The sequence below is a fragment of the Mus pahari genome, chromosome 5, assembly GCF_900095145.1.
Source record: "Mus pahari chromosome 5, PAHARI_EIJ_v1.1, whole genome shotgun sequence".
Lineage (NCBI taxonomy): Eukaryota > Metazoa > Chordata > Mammalia > Rodentia > Muridae > Mus > Mus pahari.
This window is the reverse complement of record NC_034594.1, coordinates 101,780,336-101,801,577: the sequence shown is the minus strand read 5'-3', so window position 1 is coordinate 101,801,577 and position 21,242 is coordinate 101,780,336. Positions and strand designations below refer to the sequence as shown.

The 21,242-nt window shown below is 45.7% G+C and overlaps 1 protein-coding gene across 6 annotated transcripts in view; it reads right to left on the bottom strand.

Moving 5' to 3' along the window:
• Positions 1–21,242, bottom strand: part of Mgat5 (alpha-1,6-mannosylglycoprotein 6-beta-N-acetylglucosaminyltransferase) — a 277,034-nt gene that overhangs the window by 178,728 nt on the left and 77,064 nt on the right. For 4 of the 6 annotated variants that reach the window (XM_021197508.2, XM_029538622.1, XM_029538623.1 and 1 more), the window contains one exon: positions 1,837–2,219. In XM_021197508.2, the coding sequence (XP_021053167.1) occupies positions 1,837–2,077 (241 nt within the window). In that variant the 5' untranslated portion in view covers positions 2,078–2,219. The remainder of the gene's footprint in view (positions 1–1,836; positions 2,220–21,242) is intronic. The other 2 variants (XM_029538621.1, XM_029538625.1) reach the window with 1 other exon arrangement.

Sequence of the window (21,242 nt, the reverse complement as noted above, 5' to 3'; positions counted from 1 at the left end):
AGTTTCTGCAGTGGCATGGATGATTCCCTGTATCTGTACTCCAGCTGCCCAAACTGAGTCTACAGCTTCATGTGTTCTAAATGAGGGCACGTCTTTAACTAGGCTGCAAAGCAGAGCACCAGCTCTCCTACACCACCCCAGCATGCCATCTACAGCAAACACTAGTCCCACTGAAGACTGGGTTTGATGGCTCCATTTCCCCTTTGACAACTAACAAGAGCTCACCCCCTAGAAAACCAGGTCATTCTGAATCCTCAGTGACCACAGTACATCCTGGAAGGCAGACTCTCTAAGACACTATGGCCTGAATTCCACTTGCGATGTTTATTTTAAATGTCAGTATGAGCAGTCTGGCACCTTCTGGGTCAGACAAGATGGCTCAGAGAGTACAGGCACTTGCCATGCAAGCCAGACCAGAGTTCTATTCCTGTGTGGTGGAAGGAGGGAACCAGCTCCTAAAGGCTGTCCTCTGGGCTCCACTGTGTGCAGTGGTGCCTGCACACAGAAACATGAATGGAAATGCACAGATGATGATGATGATGATGATGATAATAATAATAATAATAATAATACAGAAAAAAATCTATTGCAAAGTTATATACTAAATGCTAATGGTATATATTGCACAGAGGATGCTTTTATGTGATTTTTCTCTTTTGTTTTCCTGCCTGCATTTTTTTCTAAATTAAGCATAAATCTTACTAAAAAAGGAAGATACATTTCACATACATCATTTTATACATATCTAAAATTATATATTATATTTTATATTAATATAAATAAACAAACAAACAGTGTTTCCTGTAGCCAGGCCAGCCTCAAACATCCTATGTAGATGAGGATGACCCTGAACATCTGATCTTCCTGCCAATAGCACCGCCATGCTGGGGTTTCAGGCATGTGCCACCATGCCCAGATCCAACCATGCATGCTAGGCAAGCTAAGCTCTATACCCAGCCCTCGTGTGTTGTTTCAAAAGCATGAGGTTCCTGAAATGAGCAATGAGTAGAAGGTTTTTTTTTTTTTCAGAGCTGAGCACAGTTAAAGACAAAAGCAATAAAGTCTGGGAAATCAAACATTAATGGTTTGGGGCAGTTCATTAGCTCAACACTGACCTTAACGACATCCGAGACATCCTCCTCCCCACTGTAGCTAATTACATTTTGTTTAAGGACAGATAATGAAAATGTTTGTTTGCACTCCCTGAACACACTCCTGTGAGCAGAACCTAGAAATAAGTTGACAGAGTGGGCACTGGCTATAAATGCAAGCCAGAGAGCTCTGGTGCTCTGAGTGGCAGGTCTGGGTGGCAGGTCTGGGTGGCAGGTCTGGTGGCAGGTCTGAGTGGCAGGTCTGGGTGTCTGTGTGTACAGGAGCGTAGAGTCCCACAGAGGGCACAGCTTTACCTTTCTGAAAACACAGCTATGGGCTGGGGAGTTGGCTCTGTGAGGAAAAGGGCTTGCTGGACAAGTGTAAGGACCTGAGTTCAGATCCCTTGAATCCACACCAAGCCAAACACCGCAGCCTGCATACAGAATCCCAATGTGCCTGTACAGAGATGGAGGGCAGGGACAAGAGAATCCCTCAGAAGTTCATGAGAAAGCTAGCCTGGCGTGCAGCTGCCAACAATGAGGTTATCCGCTGACGTCTGGCCCAGGCTCACCCACACTCACATATAGAAATACACGTATGAAAATGATAAACATACAAAATGAACTGCAACCACTGCCCAGGAAAACATAGCAAGCAAGCCCACATGTGAGAACTTCTGGGGTCCCTCCAAAGCTTAGGCATGCTCAGTGAGGGCAACTTATCCCTCCACGTCCCCTCACTCACCGTAAGCTGTCATGACACCGGCGTACGGGCCATCCACCACGTCCCTGTTCTCCTCTGCCAATGCCTTGATGTACCTCTTGCTGAGGTCAAGGATCTGCTCCCGTAACATGGAGCTGCTCTCGGGCTGAGTCCGCTGCTGGATGGTGAAGTGCAGAAGCATCATCCCCCAGATGAAGCCGAAAGTCACCAGGAAAAAGCCCAGCTTCTGAGAGGACAACTTCCAGGGAGAAAAGAAAGCCATCTCTCTCTAGCAATGTACCATTCCCTTGGCTCTCAACAAGCAGAAGGGGAGGGCAAGTTCATGGTGCAGGTTGGGGCGGAGAGTTCGTGGCTCTCACTCTGGTTCCTGAGTCAGCTGGTTTCCTTGCTGGGCTTCCATTCTGCTGTGGAGGAGAAGGAGGAGGAGGAGTTAGCAATGTGTGGGTTGAAACAAAACACAACCATCACGATCTGTAATTGTACTGAGGTAGCGCCCCAAGAAGTGCCCGCTCACTTCTTGGCTTAATGTGCTGAGTCAACACTTTTGGCTGAGGGTCAGGACCTGGGAGCCCAGATGAGAAGTCTGGTACAGCAACAGAAAGCTGTTCAAATCCACTGAGGGAAGTATGCATCAGGGTGTGTGGACACAGGTGTACGAAGGCTGTTCCCCTCTGGACCTAGTTCAAAACACGAAGCTTGTTTTGAAAGGTACAGAGGAGGTAGAAGGATATGTCACCAAATGTCAGCAAAAAAATCCCATGTGTGTATGTATGGTGGGGTGGGGGGTGGGCAGAGTCCTGTGACGACTTGGTACTTGGTGCTTGTGTAACTTGAGCTTAGGAAGTTATTACGTGCTTGGAGCAAAGTTTGTACATGCAGTTTCAGAGGTGTTCAAGAAAGAGGATGTGATGTCAGAGAGTGTTAAGGATACAGGGGATGGTCCTGTGTTATTTAAGCATGGCTGGACTTCACTATCCTTGTTCCAGGGTAAATGACTCTGGCAGGTGCCATTCCCAAGCATCGAGAAGGATGCCAGAGGCACAGCTGGTATCCTTTCCTTCGAGCTTTATGTTGGAGGTGTCTGAGCTCAAAGCCAGAGTGAACTTTCAGTATCTGTTCTACCACGAAGCTTCATCCTCCCTCCCCCCAGCTCCTTGCCTTAGCTATCTGGAGCAAAAGCTATGCCTCACAGGCTCGCCTGCCTGCTGCACAGGCACCTGAGTGCCTGCTTCTCTGTGGTTCTCACTTTCACTGAGAGGCAAAATGAAAAGTTCTAGGGTAGAGTTTCAATAAGAAGGTGCTAACCTCACACCTGATAACAGCAGACAGGCCCAGTGTTCCCTATATTGGGGCTTCTTAGCAAGGAGGGCCTGAGGAGAAGTTGCAGATGGGCTGATGGGTATGCCCAGAGCAAATCAATGACCAGGCCTGGGAATATAGCTCAGTCGGTATAATACTTCCTAGCATGTGTAAAGGCCCAGAATGCCCATTAGTAGGCGGAGGCAGGAGCATCAGGAATTCAAGGTTATCCTTGGTTACAACTGGAGTTCAGGCTATTCTGGTTTACAAGTGATTCTGTCCCTGCCCCCACCCTCCAAAAGGGAAATCTGCCAGATGCCTTAGTGATTAAGGACTTTATGTTCTGTGCAAGAATAGCTAGGACCAGACATGTACAGCTGTGTAGGCAAACCACCCATACCCCAGCACTTTGGAGACTGAGAAAGGGGATCCCCAAGCACGCTGGTTAGTGAAGACTAAACAAATTGGCAGACTGAGTTTAACTGAGAGACTCCGCCACAGTAAATCTAGTGCAGGATGACATCAAGCTTGGGTCTTCACATGCATACATGTATGCCCATACATATTTGAACCCGTGTGCCCTACACGCACATGACACACACACATACAAAATAAGTAGAAAGAATAAAAAGAAACAAAGAAATAAACAAAGACAGAAGGAAATTAGGTAAAACAGGCAGACAATGACGACAAATGGTCTGATAGCCTCCTCTGACTTCTAAGGGTACCAGGCATACATACGACACACAGACAAACACACCGGCAAAACACCCATACCCATTATAAACTCTGATGGCAACATGGCCATGTCTTGGAGGAATGGTGGCCCTGTATTAAGGCCTTCCAAATGGTGGCCAACAGAATGGGACCCTCCATCATTCCTTTCTCCATGTGGTTTGAAAGTACACGCACATTCTTAGTACTTGCTGTCCCCAGGCCCTGGGGACTAAGTGTGAACAAGATGGAGCTCCCTGCCTCATGGGGCTAATACTTTGAAAACCACTCCCCCAGTATATGAAAGAACATTTCCTTCTAGATAACCTACCCTCACACTCACCTCAGATCTGAGGGGACTTTCCAGGCCATGTTATCCGGGTGCCCTACCCAAGAGGGGGCCTTCTGGTAATTTTCTTTGACTATTTTAGGACAGATCTTGAACTGATGACACAGTTACCTCTAACCTTGCAGACAGGAAGTCCCACCCACTCTCCTTTCTCACTTGAGCCTATTGGAGAGGTTGATGAAGGCCTTAACAGGGTTTAAGTCACAGGAAAGGCAAGAGCAAGATACAGCAAAACCTAGGGCTCTGACAGAAGGTCGAAGGCTTCTGACCCTTTGCTTTGGAAAGATCAGAACCACCAGGATGTTATGTTCTAGAGGTTAACTGAACACGTATGTCCTATAGGCACACGACACACACATACATAATAAGTAGAAACAAAGAAAGAAATAAACAAAAAGAGACAGAAGAAAAAACTAAGACAATATAGGTGAAATTATTCTGGCTCAGTGAGAGGCTTCTTTTCCCTGTCAACACACTGGCCCCTGGTCCTAGAGAGCACGGTTAAAGCTAGAGATGCTCATTCGTCCCTCAGTGAGGTCAGCACCAGCCCAGAGCCCCACAGGCAGCACTTCCACAACAGGGTGCAGGATGTACAGTCACCTAGGAGCTGGGCCTTGGGAGGGTTATCTCACACGGTGATCAATGTGAGAAGACTCTTCATAATGATGAGTGAAAGCTCAACTGTATGAAATGGAGGGAATCAGCTGGCATCCATTGCTCTCTACCCCTAACTGTGGGCGGGACTGTGACTGGCTGCTTTAGGTTTCTGTCACCCTGACCTTCCCTCCCCAACATGACAGACGGTGAGCCAAGCTTTGTCCAGGAAAAGAATCAAGACACCTAGGGAGGTATACATTTGGAGTCCAAAGCCTTAGTTAAAGGAAATTCAGAGCACTTGATGGCTCTAATCATAAGCAACTATAGAATTTCCAGGAACAGTCTTTGCTCTTGTAGAATACAAAAATGTGAAATAACAGAAACTCTGTCAAAACACAAAGAGAATCATGTTAGAATTCATTACCATGATTCCCATTAGGAAGACAGAAGTTCTGACTTCAGAGGTCACCCAGGAGACACCCTCATATCTCAGAGTATTAGTGGGATAAAGAGAGGCCTTAGGATAGCACCCTCAGTCTTGGTCTCATGGAAGGACTTGATGATCAGCAGTAACTGACATGCAATAGAAAGAACTCAAACCAACAGTGATCAGAAAATTAGAGCCCTCCCCCCCCAAATCCTAAGTTGGGTGTGGAGCTCTATTTATAGCAGCAAATAGGCCTCTTGGGTCTACAGCAGCCTCTGTTCCCATCTTCCATGGTCCAGAAATGACCATGTTGTATCATCACGAAGGGCTGATCATAGGCTTAGCAACCGAACGTTTATGCCACCATTTGCCTCCAGTTTCCCAGATGTGGCCATTCTTAGCACCCCAGCATCAACCCCATAGCCTTGCTTCAGGCGGCTCCTGGCATACCTTGCCTGGCAGAGTCTATTAGGGTGTAGGGTGAGGACATTTCAGAATCTGCCCAGCCCCCAGTAGTGAGAACCACACTGATCAAGCAAGTCCTCCACACAGCTGCCTAATGTCTCTGAAGGTCTCATCTCTTATATCAGCCTCTGGTCCTAGAGAGCATGGTTAAAGCTAGAGATACTCATTCAGCTGTGAAGTCAGCACCAACCCAGAGCCCCACCAGTCAACATTGCACACTACAGACATCGTGCAATTTGCATGTGACCACCTGCTCTAACTCAGGCAAGTTCATGCTTCTGTCAGAACTGTGTTACTATCTGAATCGCTTCCTATCTATCTTTAACCTTGGCTAAGAGACCTGCCTTTATCTTCATTCTTTCCAATAACATTCAGGATTTCTGAAACCATCTGTGCTTGCCTGTGTTTGCTTTGAAACCCACACCCTCATCTCCAGTGTCTTGACTTGACCTCACCTCCTACATAAATCCTCCCAGGTCCCCAGAGTAGCAAAGGGGAACTTGGGGGAACCTTATCTATTGTTCATTAACAGTCTTGCTTCAACTTTCCTATAGGCTCTGAGAGATTCCAAAGATAAGGGATTCTGGTGCTGGAGAGATGGCTCAGATGGTTTTACAAGCATTAGGATCTATACTGGATTCCCCAGAACCCACAGTAAAAATCCAGGAGCAGCAGTACACATGATGATTCCAGCACAGAAAAGTGGAGATCAGTGACCTTTAGGGCTCACTCCTTAGCCAGCCTAGCCAAATGGCTAAGCTTGGGGAACATGAGGGATCCTATCTCAAAACCACAGGAAGCCAAGGAGATAGATGGTCAAGCAGTGAAGGTGCTCGCTTTGCAATCATGTCAACGCAGACTTGATTCCCCAGAACACATGTAAAGGTGGAAGCAAAGATTCAACTCTATGAAGTTATCTTTTGACCTCCACATGTGTGCTGTGGTGCATGTGTGTGCACACACAGTAATAAAGAAGTTTATAACAAGATGGACAGAACCAAGAAACAACATCTAAGGCTGACCTCTAGTGCGCACGCATGACACACATACACACAGACACACACACAGCATATATAAACTATAGAACAGAGAATGAACAAGGAAAGGGACCATCTATGGAAGCTATAAGTCTTCAGTGTCATACAAGGATGGGCATAGGGAAAGGACAGCAGAGAGATGGTAAGAAAGCTTAAACACAGCAAGTACAGGAGAGCTCTGATCTGTAACTTTATTCTTCCTATGGATAAAATGCAGAACATTCTAAAACCACACAACACCGTAAAACTTGGGCCACTAGGGCTGAGACTAGAGAACTGAGCTACTGCTTTCTATACTTTGTTCCAAACGAGTTTTCAAAGGTTCTGGAGCATCCACAAATGTTTCATAGTTTTGTTTAATATCGATTTTCAGGGCTAGAGATGGCTCAGTGGGAAAAGGTGCTTACCAAGGCTGGTAACTGGAGTTTGATCGCCATCCTGAGTGGAATAAGAGATCCAGATCCAGCAAGTTTTCCTCTGACTGCCACTTCCCCCAACCCACCCCAACCCCCAACCCCACCCCCACAAAAAAAGACAACCCACAAATAAATGTAACTTAAAAATAAAAAACAGCTGGGCGTGGTGGTGCACGTCTTTAATTCCAGCACTCGGGAGGCAGAGGCAGGCAGATTTCTGAGTTTGAGGCCAGCCTGGTCTACAAAGTGAGTTCCAGGACAGCCAGGGCTACACAGAGAAACCCTGTCTCGAAAAACCAAAAATAAATAAAATAAAATAAAATAAAATAAAATAAAATACAACGTTTCCAAAGATCCTGACCCTTTCCTGTCTCCCCTGCTTTCTCTGACTCTGACTCTGCCTAGCCATTCACACTGTGGCCCTCCACTTACAAAGGGCAACTTTGGAGTGACTGTCTCATCTCTCTGCTGTAGCTAGCCTCCTGGGTACACATTTTCCCAGAAGGTAGACAAGAGAAAAGGGACAAGGGTGAACGCGAAGCTGTCGCCACCTTGTCATCTATAACTGTTCCATGTTCCATGAGTTCCACTCACAAGAACCATAAATTATTCACACTTGACAGGACTTCCCACCCACATGCAGGGAAACCACAGCAGCCTCAAGAATTCTGAAAACATTCCCAACCTTCTGACACATCCACAGACCAAGTCATCTATGAAGTTTAGACATTGTAACAAAATAAGTTACAAAATAAATCGGGATACACACACACACACACACACACACACACACACAAATCTCATAATAGTTTAAGTAAGTTTTGGCTGGATAGTGGTAGTATATGCCTTTAATCACAACAGAGGCAGGTAGGTAGTTCTCTGTGAATCTGAGGCCAGCCTGGTCTTCAGAGTGTGTGCCAGGACAGCCAGGGCTACACAAATAAAACCCTGTCTCACCCCCAACCCCCACCACACCCCCACCCCCAAAATATAAAAAGTACCCAATTTTGTATTAGGTTGCACTCATGCTTATCCTGGGCCTGCACAGGGCTTGCAGGTCACAGGCTATTCACACCTGAACCAAGACAAGAAACACGAGTGTGGACACGTGCCTGTGGAGGCCCGAGATTGATGCCAGGCACTTTCTCCAGGCCCACCTGGCAATCTGGCAAGTCTCCTAGGGCCTAGTGCTTCCACCTCCCAGATGAGGAGATACTTACCAGATGTGTGTGTGAGAGTCACACTCAGGTCCTCACATGTGTGCAAAACGGTACCCACTGAGCCCTGCCCTGCAACCCCTCAGCCCGAAATAAAGACCCTTAATCCCAGATGTGGAAGGATCTGCAGACTGGATCACTTTGTTGGCGAGGGTGTGATGCTGTCAGGTGAGTGGTTCGCAGCTCCAGCCTCCCCTCCAGCAGTAGTTTCCACCAGGACTGTCACAACTGGAGAACTATGACAAACAATGGGAAATGTCTACCCATGGGGCCAAATGATGGCTTTCAGTGACCCCAGCTGAAAGGTGCCACCTTAACCAGGGACAGGTTGTCTTTACCTTTACCTTGTCAGCCGCCTACAGGTTTCAGAGTAGAACAGGAGAAAAGAGGAGACGTCTGGAGCTGGCTACCAGCCCTGTTAATTGGTAGGGCTATGCTAAGCCAATGGAGATCCCAGAGGGATGAGAGCGTGGAGCCCCAGAATTATAACACTGACTGCTACACAGTCTCTCTGTCTTAGATCATCCTTAGGTTGTCACCGGGGCTAGGTGAAGCTGGGCAACATCCCATAATGAAGAGAAAGGAGCTCATAAGACTCTGCCCATCCTTGATGATAAGCAGTTAACAGTTGCTTGGGGGAGGAGTTCACAAGGCACCACCCCTTTCTAAGGATTGACAGACAGGGAATGCTTACTGTAGGAGGGCTCATGAGGCCCCACCCATGTATGAGAAATGATAGGCAGCTAACAGTTGCTGGGGGTGGAGCTTATTCCCCCCTAAGGCCCCACCCCTTCCTAAAGATTAACAAGTGGCCATGGGGGAGGGGCTTGCATACCTCATGTTTGCTGGGGAGATGGTTCATAAGGCCTCTCTCCTTCCTGAGGCCTGTGAAGATTTATGTTTAATTGTGTGTGTATGCAGGCAGGCCCATGCTCCATGAGTATGTAGGGATCCACAGAGGCCAGAGGTGGCCACTGGATAGCCTGCAGCTGGACTTACAGACAGCTGTGCATCACCTGCCACATATGACTGGCCTGGAACTCACAGAGATGGCCTGTTCCTGATTCCCAAAAACCTTAGAGCTAAAGATGTCCAGCTGCAGCAAACAATCTAAACTGATAGCCAGTCCTCCAGCCCCTATTCCTGAGGATTATGGGAGGTAATGGTAGGGTTCATGAGAACTAAGTACTGATAAACAGTTAAGGATTTACAGGGGGAGGGGCTCATAAAGCTCCATCCTTCCCAGAAGACAAACAGGAAATTAATAGTTAATAGGGAAGGAAAAGACTGTTTCTTCAATGGTGTAGCCATTGGTAAGGTGTCTATGCTCCTGTAAACAACACCTCACCTGTGTTTCTGTAAGCAACCCTATGTAAATTCTGGTTCATACATACATTCACACACACACACACACACACACACACAAATATACAAGACAAAGAAAAAAGGAGTCCAGTTGAGAAAAATGGGATCTGGGGAGAGGGATAGAGTGGGGAGTCATGGTCAAAATTCATTTTATATATACTGAATGTATATATGTATAAATGAAAAGATATTGAAAACTATGTATAATTGATATATGTTAATAAAAAGACTCAAATAGAGTTGGAAAATTTGTATATGGAAAAAAAATAAAAGATCCTGTCTCATAAGGCACAGGCAAGAGTGTGTGAAAAGATGCCATCTGGACGAAGCTTCATCAGACAGTTAAAAAGCAGGATTGTCACCTGGCCCCCTTCCGGTTCAGGAACTGATGCCAGGCAAGGTAAGTAAAGCCCTCTGAAGAAGAGGAGTTGGGTAGTATGCAAAGGAATCCGCAGAGACTGTGAGGCAGAATGATGCCTAATCAAAAGACTCCCACTCAGGGCCAAAGGACAGGGATGCCACAAAAGGATTTTATAATCGGCATGGAGTGTCCTGACTTCTGTCAACTATCTCTAGAAATACACATAAATGTCACAGCTTAAATGGCTCCAGAGTAAAGAAAACCATCACAAAAAGCACTAAGATTATCTAAAATACAGGGTGCAGTAGCAAGATCAAGAGAAAAGCCATTAATGAATGATTGCTCAATGCCTGGTGTGCTAGAAGAGGTCCTTCTGCCTTACCCTGGGAGGGGACAGGCTGGGTGCTATCAGCAGAAATAGGACAGCCTTCCAAAAAACTAGACTAGATTAAGATTACGAGGTTAAAATCTAGATGTGAAAGGAAATAGGCACACACACATAACCCACACATGCACACACCCCTGACATGGCCATCAGAGGCTTCACACACATGCACACACCCTGACATGGTCATCAGAGGCTTCACACACATGCACACACCCCTGACATGGCCATCAGAGGCTTCACACACATGCACACACCCTGACATGGCCATCGGAGGCTTATCAGACTTAAACCTTAGACTGAGTTTCTTAAATAAGGACACAATCAACTCACATGCAATACACAGCTTCAACAGACCCAGGATCCCAAACACTCCAGCTCTGAATTCTCTTTGGAGGAAAACTAAGTAGTAACAAACACCCAAGCTGCTAAGGTCATTTGTCCTGCAATTTCTAAAGCCAAGGTCAAGTGTCCCACTTGCAGTCTTAGGGCACTCTGGCTGGCATCCCAATCCCTCAGAAGACACAAATGATAAACTAGCTCAACTTTGTATAGCCAATCCTACTTAGAGATTCACCTGGTTGTTTTCTAAAAGGTGACAAAGATCTTGATTCAGTTCATCTGGGATGTAGCCCAAAGAGAGGTGTTATGTATATAATCTCCCTAAGAAAGTATAATATACAGTCATAATACTGAAAGCTATTAAATGATCCTTTTACCATTCATTTTTTACCATTCTATCTAAGAAGACACAAAATGAGACATATTCCAATGTTTTAAGAGGCAGTCTCTCTGTTCCCCATAAGAATGTGCCCACTGGCTTATAGAATAACTTGTCTCTAAGACTGACTAGGCCCTCAACCTTCCTAATGCTAGAACCCTTTAACATAGTTCCTCATGTTGTGTTGACCCCCAACCATAAAATTATTTTCATTGCTACGTCATAACTTCTAAATTTTGCTACTGTTATGATTCAATAACGTAAATATCCGTGTTTTCTGATGGTCGAAGGTGACCTCTGTGACAGGGTTGTTCAACTCCCAAAGGGATCGCAACCAACAGGTTGAGAACCACTGCCTTACAGAATCAGAAGTTGGGGGCTAGGGAGACTGCTCAGTCAGTCAGTGCTTGCTGTGCAAGTACAAGGACCAAGTTTGATTCCTAGAGCCTACATTAAAATCCAGGTGTAGTTGTGAGCACTTGTAATCCCAGCACTAGGGTGGCAGACAGGAGGACCCCTGGGGCTTGGTGGCTAGACAATCTGTCTAGCAAAATGAGTGAGCTCTGGGTTGAGTGAGAGATCCTGCCTCAAAAAATACGGAGATGAATGACTGAGAAGACAACTGAGGTCAACATTGAATCTCTACAAGGTGCATATACATGTGTGTGCATGAACACATACAAACACACACACATACACACGCATATATGAGGACTTTTGGTTTATTAGATTGAAGTCAAAGATAAAACTTGGATATAAACCTCCCAACTTCTAATTCTGATCCTACAAAGAGCCCTAGCTTCAATGCCATCACGTTCTCTGCACATGTCAACACCAGCCAGGCAGAGAGGAGACTCTGAGCCTGTGGGGATGTTGTATCATGTTGGAAGTACTCACTTTAGAACTGACTGGTAACCACGAACACTTCCTGGGCTGATTTCAAAAGTAGAACAGCCACTGGGCCTTGGGTGAGCACAACTGTCAGGAGCCTTCTTAGTGAAGGAGATGTCAATCAATAGTTTCTGAAGATGCTTTGATGCTTTGCAGGGTACACGGGAGTGTCTTCGTGGCCACTAACACCCGTTCAAAGTTTTGCTGCAGGGCAGAGACTCCCAGGGTACACAGCACATTCATTCTTCTCGCCTGGGCTTTTGTGACCAATGAGCTCCTGTTTTAGTAAGACACTCACTTCTTTCCCCAATACAAGTGACCACACTCCTGCATTCCTCAGCAACATAATCATCTCCTACAGTTTCTATTAGCATATGGCAGGGCTTTAAAAATCTTAATAAATATAAGATATTAAAATTTATGAAGTTCACACAGTTTTTTTTGGTTTTTTTTTTTGCATGTGATGATTGTATATGTGATACGTATGGTAGGGGTGCATGCACACATTAAGTGTAGAGGCCAGAAATGAGCCAGATGTCTTCTTCAATTGCTCTCTATCCTTAATTTCTGAGAGAGGGTGTCTCACTGAACCTTAAGTTTGCTGATTCCCCTGTACAGAGTTGACAGCATACCCCAAGGATGCTTTCCCAGCAGTGAAATTACAGGGTCAAACTGGACTGCCCAGCTTTTTATATGGATGCTAAGAATCTGAATTGAGACCTTCATTGAGACCTGGGTACCAAACACTTTACCAGGCCCGTTTCATTCATCTTGACAGCCAATCTGCTAATATTCCAAGTGACTAAGGGTTACAGCTTGCTCATCTAACGCACACAACAGCCAGCATTTAATTGTGTAAGTAAGTTCTAACCACAAAGTCAGCTCCAAGTATACATACTCATCATTAGAATGCATCCAGTGTAGAAACCAAAGGCAGATCCAAAGCCAGACTCGATTACTGGTCTAAAGCTAAACCTACGCAAGAAAACTTCCCACTGTTTGGATTTGATGTACCTGGACTTCAAAATGGATTGAGTGGTTTATAGAAGGAAGACTCTACTGGACTTACTGCTGAGCCGGATATATAATCGATTTCCCAAGAGGCCGCAAAGAGTGGCCACGAGGAGGTTACTGGGGGAGGGCTATAACTCAGTGCAGGAAGATTGCAGTTCTCGTGTATTAAAAGTGAGCAGGGTGTCTGCACCCCAATGCGAAGCCTATGCATGACTGTCTCCATCACTCAGGTGTGTGAAGGACACAGTTGGCAAGGGTCAGGGAGTCCATAGATACATAACACCTTCCAATTCTGATCTACAAGAGTAAAACCATGGTGTACTTTTATATTTGTTTATTTGCTGCTGTCTGGCCTTAAATTACTGTACTTATACAATGATACAAAAATACTACTGCATTTTGAGGATATATATGTGTTCATGAGGATGTATACATACATATGTAAGCAAGAAAGGCAGGAAGGGTGATTATCAGCCTTGGCTGTTGCTCCTCAGACACAGTACATGTCTGTCTGTCTGTCCGTCCGTCCGTCCGTCCGTCCGTCCATCCGTCCATCCATCCATCCATCCATCCACCCACCCACTCATCCATCTAACAGGTTTCTCATTAGCCTCAAACTCAACCTGTAGGTGAGACCACCTAACACGCAAATCCCAGAGATCTTCCTGTCTCTCTCCCCAGCACCGGGATTAAAGGCATATGCTGTAGTGTGCCTTTAGTTCACAAGGAAGTATAAGATTAATTCATATTGCCAACTCCCTTCATGTACTTTAAATTTTTGTGCGTTTTTTTTTTTTTTCCTGCTTTGATTCTGAATGCCAGGAGTAGACAGGAGGGCTCCAACTGTTGCTTAAAGCACATCTCTAGAAGGAACTCCCTGCAAGTGTAAAACTTTTGATTCAGATAAATGAAGAGATAATATTATTAAAAACAAATACTTTCTATTTCTTTTTAAAAAATACCTTTTCTTTAAACAGGCTATAACACATGCCCAAAGAATTCTGTTGTGATAATGCAACTTTCTGCTAAATGGAAGATAATCTCAAGAGCAACTGGCAGAGTCCTCAATCCTTTTTACTGTGACCCGTCTCCCTAATGCATCCTGCCTTTAACCAGCAGACCATTAAGAATAGAAATGGTTTTCATTGGTATACCACACGTAACAGTCAAAACCCTCCTGATGGTTGGTGCCTAGTTCACTTCTGAAAGTCATGTGCCTCCCAGTTCTATCTAGCTCTCGGCTAATGCTCCTCTTTCAGCATCTTCTGGCACAAAGGGTGATGGGTGATCATACATGTAAATATACAGTTTATTTAATGCCCTTAAAAATAGAAACGGTAAGGGCTGTGCATAGAGCTCTGTTAAGAGCATTTACATAGCATCCACAAAGTCCTGTGTCCAGGCTCTAGCATCATATAAACCAGGTGTGGTGGTACACACCTGGACTCCCAGAATGTGGAGGGAGGGAAAGGCAGGATGATTGGCAATTCATGGCCGTATTCAGGCTACATAAGGAAGTTCAAGACTAACCTGGAACACACGAGACTCTGTCTCAATAAACAAACGGAGCTGGTAGGTGCCTCATGGGTAAAGGTTCTTGGCACCAAGCCTGACAGCCTGAGCTTGATCCCTGGAACCCACACAACAGGCAGTAAGTGAGTCCCACAAGCTATGGCCTTTGTGTGCTAGAGAACACACATGAACACACACATGTGAATACACACACATACGCCATACAAAATAAAGAAATGCAAACAAACAATATGGCAAAAGAAATGTTAAAAGCTACATCACTGTCATTCAAAACGCAAACTCAGGACACCTCAAGACCAACCAACGAACTAAGCAAACAAAAAGACCAGGTTAAGAAGAGTCAGGCATGACCACTGCTCTCTCTGGACGTACAAATCCCTGGAATGGTTTGCTACTGCCTCATGTGTCTAGGCTCAGGTGTTGAAATAGCTGGTGGTGTTTTCTGGGAAGGCTGTGGACATTTAGGAGGTAGAACCTCTTTGGAGGAAATACAAGGAAATACATGGGTGTGAGCCTTGCGATTTTTATAATCCCACCCAAGTTCATGTGCACACTCTGCTTCCTGACTGGGGATACAATGGGACTGGCCACCTCACACTCCTGCTGTGGTGCCTACCCACCACGCTGGACTGTATCCCTCCCGGAACGTAAGGTGAAAAGAAACTTTTCCTAAGCTGCTTCTGGTTAGCAATTCTGGTTATCATGATGAGAAGAATAAATACTACCCATCTCCAACACCCCTTTGTACACAGCAGAAAGGGACGGTGACTGGGTCTCTTTTTCCTCAACTTCCCATTGAAAAGATGAGGTTTTGATTTACTAGCTACTGGGGTTTTGTAACAGGAAGATGGTATGTATGGCCTAGAATACGATCCTGGCAGGAGGGAGCCAAGGAGTGGGCAGCAGAGACGGTTGATTTATAGAGAGACGATTACAGTTGAAGTCATAATCACAGACAGAAAACCACCAGAGTTAATTTTAACTGCTCTTTCTCTCTTCTCCCTTTTTTTCCCTTCCTTCAAATAAACTAAATCTATGTCACTCATGCCTTTCGACCACTAGATTTAGATCCCAGTTTAAACAATTTTTATAATCACCACACACGAGGGAAGAAAAATGACCACACTGACCGAGATGTTGCTACCAGCACAGTAGGACCTGGGGGAGTTTATGAATACCTTGGCAAATGTGCTGTGAATATGCCCTTGCATGTGTGTGCTTTACTAGAGTGGCCTGACTGCCTAGGAGCTTAATTAACACCGAACTTCTTTTGTGACATCCTCCATCAACTGGGTCAAATTAGCTGTCATCCTAATTCATTTCCTCCTGGTGTGGTGGTCACATCGGGGTACTTGCTTCTCAACTCTAATTGTGCATCAAATCACCTTGGGATATGTGTTAAGATAAAAGAATAGCTCTCTTTCTCTTTGAGTTTACTAACCTATTCATCCAGGGCCAAGTAAAAAGGGCAGCCTTGATCATAACTAGAGAAATCTATTAAGCTAAGATATTTATCCACCTTACGACATAAGTTAGTGAATGACAGGACAGGAAAGAGGTCTAAGAAGGAAGAGAAGGGGGCTTTGTCAAACACAGACAATGTAATCTATCTAAAAGGGCAGCTTCTTGTCAGCTCCAGTTCCTGAATAACTAGAGTAAGACTTTGTGAACTTTCCAGAAAACTCAGGGCTGAAGAAATGGTTCAACTCAAAATGTCCTTGCCTACACAAACAGGAGACCCTGAGTTCAGAACCTCGGTATTCATATAACAAAGCTGTGACCCTAGAGACAGAAGGGCCCCTAAAGTTCACTTGTCAACTTGTCTGGTCAAATCTGTAAACACTGGGTGCACTAACAAACATGATCTCAAAAATTAAAATTGAGAAAAACACAGATTATCACTCTCATGTCACACACAAACACTACCATCACCACCAAAAAACCCACAGTTTTGTTAAATTTCTATACTTTAAAATGTTAACACTAGTTAGTTAGTTAACTAGTTAGTTAGTTTGGGGGGGACAGGGTTTTGCTCTATACCCCAGGCTAACTTCAAACTCATGGCACACAACATAATCACCCCATGTAAGCGAAAAAAATGACCGTACTCAATTACCACAATGACATAGATGCCTCTGTCAGCATATAAGATCTCTAACCAACACAAACAGCTCCCAATAACTGTCATGCTTCAGAAACTTCGGAGGTGAGAGTTGCATAGAATGAACACACATAAGCAGCCTCCACCAGGCTGCCTCCTGCTCTCCCTGGACCACAGGACCCTTCCTGCTCTGATGAGGCTAATACCCAGCAAGAGACCCACAACATATGTGGTCCGTCTTCACTTGGAGACGCATCTCAAGGGGCAGCTCCTCAGTCAGAACTAAAGCCAGCCTTGTGAGCCTGCTCTAAAATCGCTCAGGAGGCTCAGAAGTCAAGCGCCTGTATGAGTGGTGAGGCAAGCTGGTACGGCAGAGGGACATTTAGTAATCAAATCCAAATTCAAGTCTCGACCCCAATGAACCTAGCCCCCAACCTGCTTTGAAAAGTTCTAGAAACTTCCAAATGTGGAGAATGTCTACTACTACACAGAGTTATAATTTGCAAATTGCTGCTTCTGGCACTGGGCCTTTGGTGAGAACTGGATGACTGAAGAAGTCTCCTGACAATTCAGAGGAGCCCCAGGCACCTCCCGGAGTTCCTGTTAACCTAAAACCACAGGGTCCGTCTTGGCTAACCACTTTTTATTCCCAGGAAGGCTATGGTTTACCTTGTGCTCTTCAGTTCCTGTCTCCCAGGATGCACACACGCCCATGCGAAGCACAGACAACACAGGCAAGTGCCGGTAGAATGCCACGGTAACTGATACAGAATTTATCTTGTCCATTGCCTTTGGTGAAGAAGTCCTGTAGCCCCGGGGTGGCCAAACCCTGTTTCCAGGAATCTTTCCAGGTATTTCCTGGAGCTGGGGAGATGGCTTGGTGACTAAAGTAATTTCTGCTCAAGCAGGAGAACTGAGCTCAGATGCCCAGCATCCAAATAAAGAGGAACATAGTGGTGCATCCCTGTGATCCTAGCCTCCGGGAAGTGGAGGCAGGAGGCTCCCCGAGGCTCCCCGAGGCTCCCTAGCTGGTCAGCTTAGTTACATCAGCGAGTTCCAGGTTCACTGAGACCCAGGTACAGAGGGAAGGGAAGCAAAGGAGCCCGCTTTTGAATTTGAGTTCCATAAATGTATTGGAGGTGAGCGCAGAGCACACACAAGCATACAGCGCGCACCCACAGAACAAATTCCTTGGGTCGGTACCTAGAAGAGGGAAGGATCCCTGTCACAATATTGACTCTTCAAAAGTAAATACACACTCCTCAGAGTCACTGAAGCCACTGAAGCAAGACATTCTCTGGAAGACGCCATATTTAAGAACCGTGACCAAAACAAAACCAAGAAAATAACAAAGCCTGCCTTGTGCCCTTAAATTTCACAATGCAATGAACAAGGATAAGGCAACAGGTACACAGACAGGCCCAGAAGAACGCTCACCATGACATCATCTGAGATTCAAAAAGCATAAACATCTATAGTGCTCTCCAGCATCAAACCTGTTGTGACAGTTTGGACTTTTTACAGAAGAACGCTCTGACCTTGGATCACAAGATAGAATTACGCAGCTTAGATTTCTACTTGGCAAGCCCCTGGGGGTATAATCCACTTTATAAGAATAAACAAGTAGTGGCTAGCAAAATCTTATACACTCATCATGACCACCATAGCATCAACGATCTCTGAGACAGAGACATTCTTAAACTGAAATGTTTCCCCAGGGGTGGGAGTGTGTGGCTCAGTGTGTAAAGTGCTTGCGGTGCAAGCGTGAGGGTTAGAGTTCAAATCCTCAGTGTGCGTGTAAGAATGGTAAAAGAGGGACAAACCCTGCCTATGGCCTAAGCATGTTTTTTCCCCCTTTCCTGGATGTCTAAGAATCCAAACAGGAAGAATATAAACTCTGTTACAATGCCACATGTGAGCATCCCCTTACACACACACACACACACACACACACACACACACACACACACAAAACCTTTGTGAATCACACAATCTTATCCAAGGAACCCCAGGAACAACCCTCTGATCTTATTTACAGATAAGTGGTACAAGAAAAAAAAAAAGTCCATTGGAAGAAATCCTGAGTGGGACTAGAGAGATAGCTTGGTAGTTAAAAAGCACGGACTGCTCTTCCAAAGGACCCAAGTTCAATTCCTAACACCCACATGGCAGCTCACAGGTGTCTATAACCCCAATGCACAGACGCGGCAGTGGGGACACGTGTCACAGGTCTCAGGCTGCAGTAGGCAGCAGTGGGGACACGTGTCACAGGTCTCAGGCTGCTGTAGGCAGCAGTGGGGAAACNTGTCACAGGTCTCAGGCTGCTGTAGGTAGCAGTGGGGATAGGTAGCTGTGGGAACACATGTCACAGGTCTCAGGTGCTGTAGGTAGCAGTGGGGTCACGTGTCACAGGTCTCAGGCTGCTGTAGGTAGCAGTGGGGNCACGTGTCACAGGTCTCAGGCTGCTGTAGGTAGCTGTGGGAACACATGTCACAGGCCTCAGGCTGCTGTAGGTAGCAGTGGGGTCACGTGTCACAGGTCTCAGGCTGCTGTACGTAGCAGTGGGGACATGTGTCACAGGCCTCAGGGTGCTGTAGGTAGCAGTGGGGTCATGTGTCACAGGTCTCAGGCTGCTGTAGGTAGCAGTGGGGACATGTGTCACAGGTCTTGGGCTGCTATAGGTGGCAGTATGGACAGGTGTCACAGGTTGTTGAGGCAACCATTGCTGCCATTGCGACGTTCTGGGAATGATCCACAAACAGGAGATCTCCTTGAGCTCTCTTGTGTTTCTTGAACAATCACTTTTCTCTATTAAGATGACGTTTTCTATAGCTGCCAAATTGTAAGAGGCCACAGACTGAAAGATAGCCCAGAGTGTGCACAAGACTAAGTGGTTCGCAATCTCCCTCTTCTGTGACACTTTAACACAGGTCGGCCCTCATGCTGTGGTGACCCCCCCAAATTATTTTCATTGCTACTTCATAACTGTAATTTTGCTACTGTTATGAATCATAATGTAAATCTCTGTGTTTTCTGATGCTCTTAGGTGACCCCTGTGAAAGGGTCATTTAATCCCCAGGGGTCGTACCCCACAGGGCAAGACTCATCACTATAAGGATTCTTTTTTGCCCATTTGAGAGTCTTCTGCATATCCCTAACATTATCTATTCTAAGTTTTTGCTTTGTTTTTAAGATTTTATTTTACTTTTAATTATGTGTATGCTTGCGCACAAGAGTACAGATGCCCACAGAGTCATCAGTGGCTAGGAGCTAGTCATAGGCAGTTTGTAAACTGCCTGACAGGGACATTGAGACTGAACTCAGGTCCTCCTGCAAGAGCAGTTAAGTGTTCTTAACCTCTAAGTTATCTCTCTAGCCCCTTGTTTGTGTTTCTATCTGATAGAGAAGATAGACAGTACACAGTAATTTGAATAAGAAAATCTTTATGTTTTATATTTTTAACTTTTTATTTGTATGGGTATTTGGCCTACATGTGTGTGTGTGTGTGTGTGTGTGTGTGTGTGTATGTGTGAATGTGCAGCATGTGCCTACAGTGACCACAGAGGCTAAAGGAAAGTCTCAGATTCCCTAGGGTTGGAGTAACAAACAGTTATTAGCCTCCATGTGGGTGCTGGGAATCTAACCCAGGTCCACTAAAGAGCAGCCAGGGCTCCTAACAACTGACTCATCTCTCCAGCCCGTGAACAAGAAAATCCTAATATAAATGCCTATTAACTACAGCCCAGAACTGTACTGACGGGGCACTAACTCGAGAGAAGTAATCCAGTGTGCTTGAGACCTTGAAGACGACCAGCTGCATGTGGCTGCCAGCATCCCTAGGAAGCACGTGTGGCGACAGGCACCCATCCCAGGCCAGAGATCCTGAATCGTGACATAACCACAGGCCACTGCAGTGCCTCTGGAAATCAGTTCACGGGGCTCTAGGCTCTAGGCACTTGGGCACCAGGATACTCAAGGTGCATCCATTCCAACAGGGATGGAGGTGATGCTCTGAAGAGATACTTGTGCCCCTGCTACTGTCTATCCAGCTAGTGAAAAATGGACTCCAAGACACTGGAATCTCCCCTAGCACTGGGAAAGGAAAAGGTTGAACCCTGGTAGCAGCCTGAGTGGAGGGTTTGTCTCCTGGAGAGAGACTTCACACAGTTCTGACAACCTGTCGGAGAACTTGCAGGAGAGACGAGCTGAGAAGATGGCGGGTCAGTGATGGGCGGGACCACGTCAGGGATGGGCACACCATGGCCAGGACTGCCTAGCTAGGCACACGCTTGCCCTCCATTAAACCCAAACTTCATGTGCAGACCATGAAGATGAATTTAGCAGAAGTCATTGATTGGACTTCTTTGTTCTTTTCCCCAGTATGACCACACTGAATCCTTCTCTGCTTTTCACTACTACTTGCTTAATTGGTCTATTGAGTACAGATGGCTAAGTGTAGCTTGTTGTGGCTGCCAGAACCAGGGCTCTGACCCTGATAACCTGGTAATGAAAGCTCTCTCTCTTTCTCTTTCTCT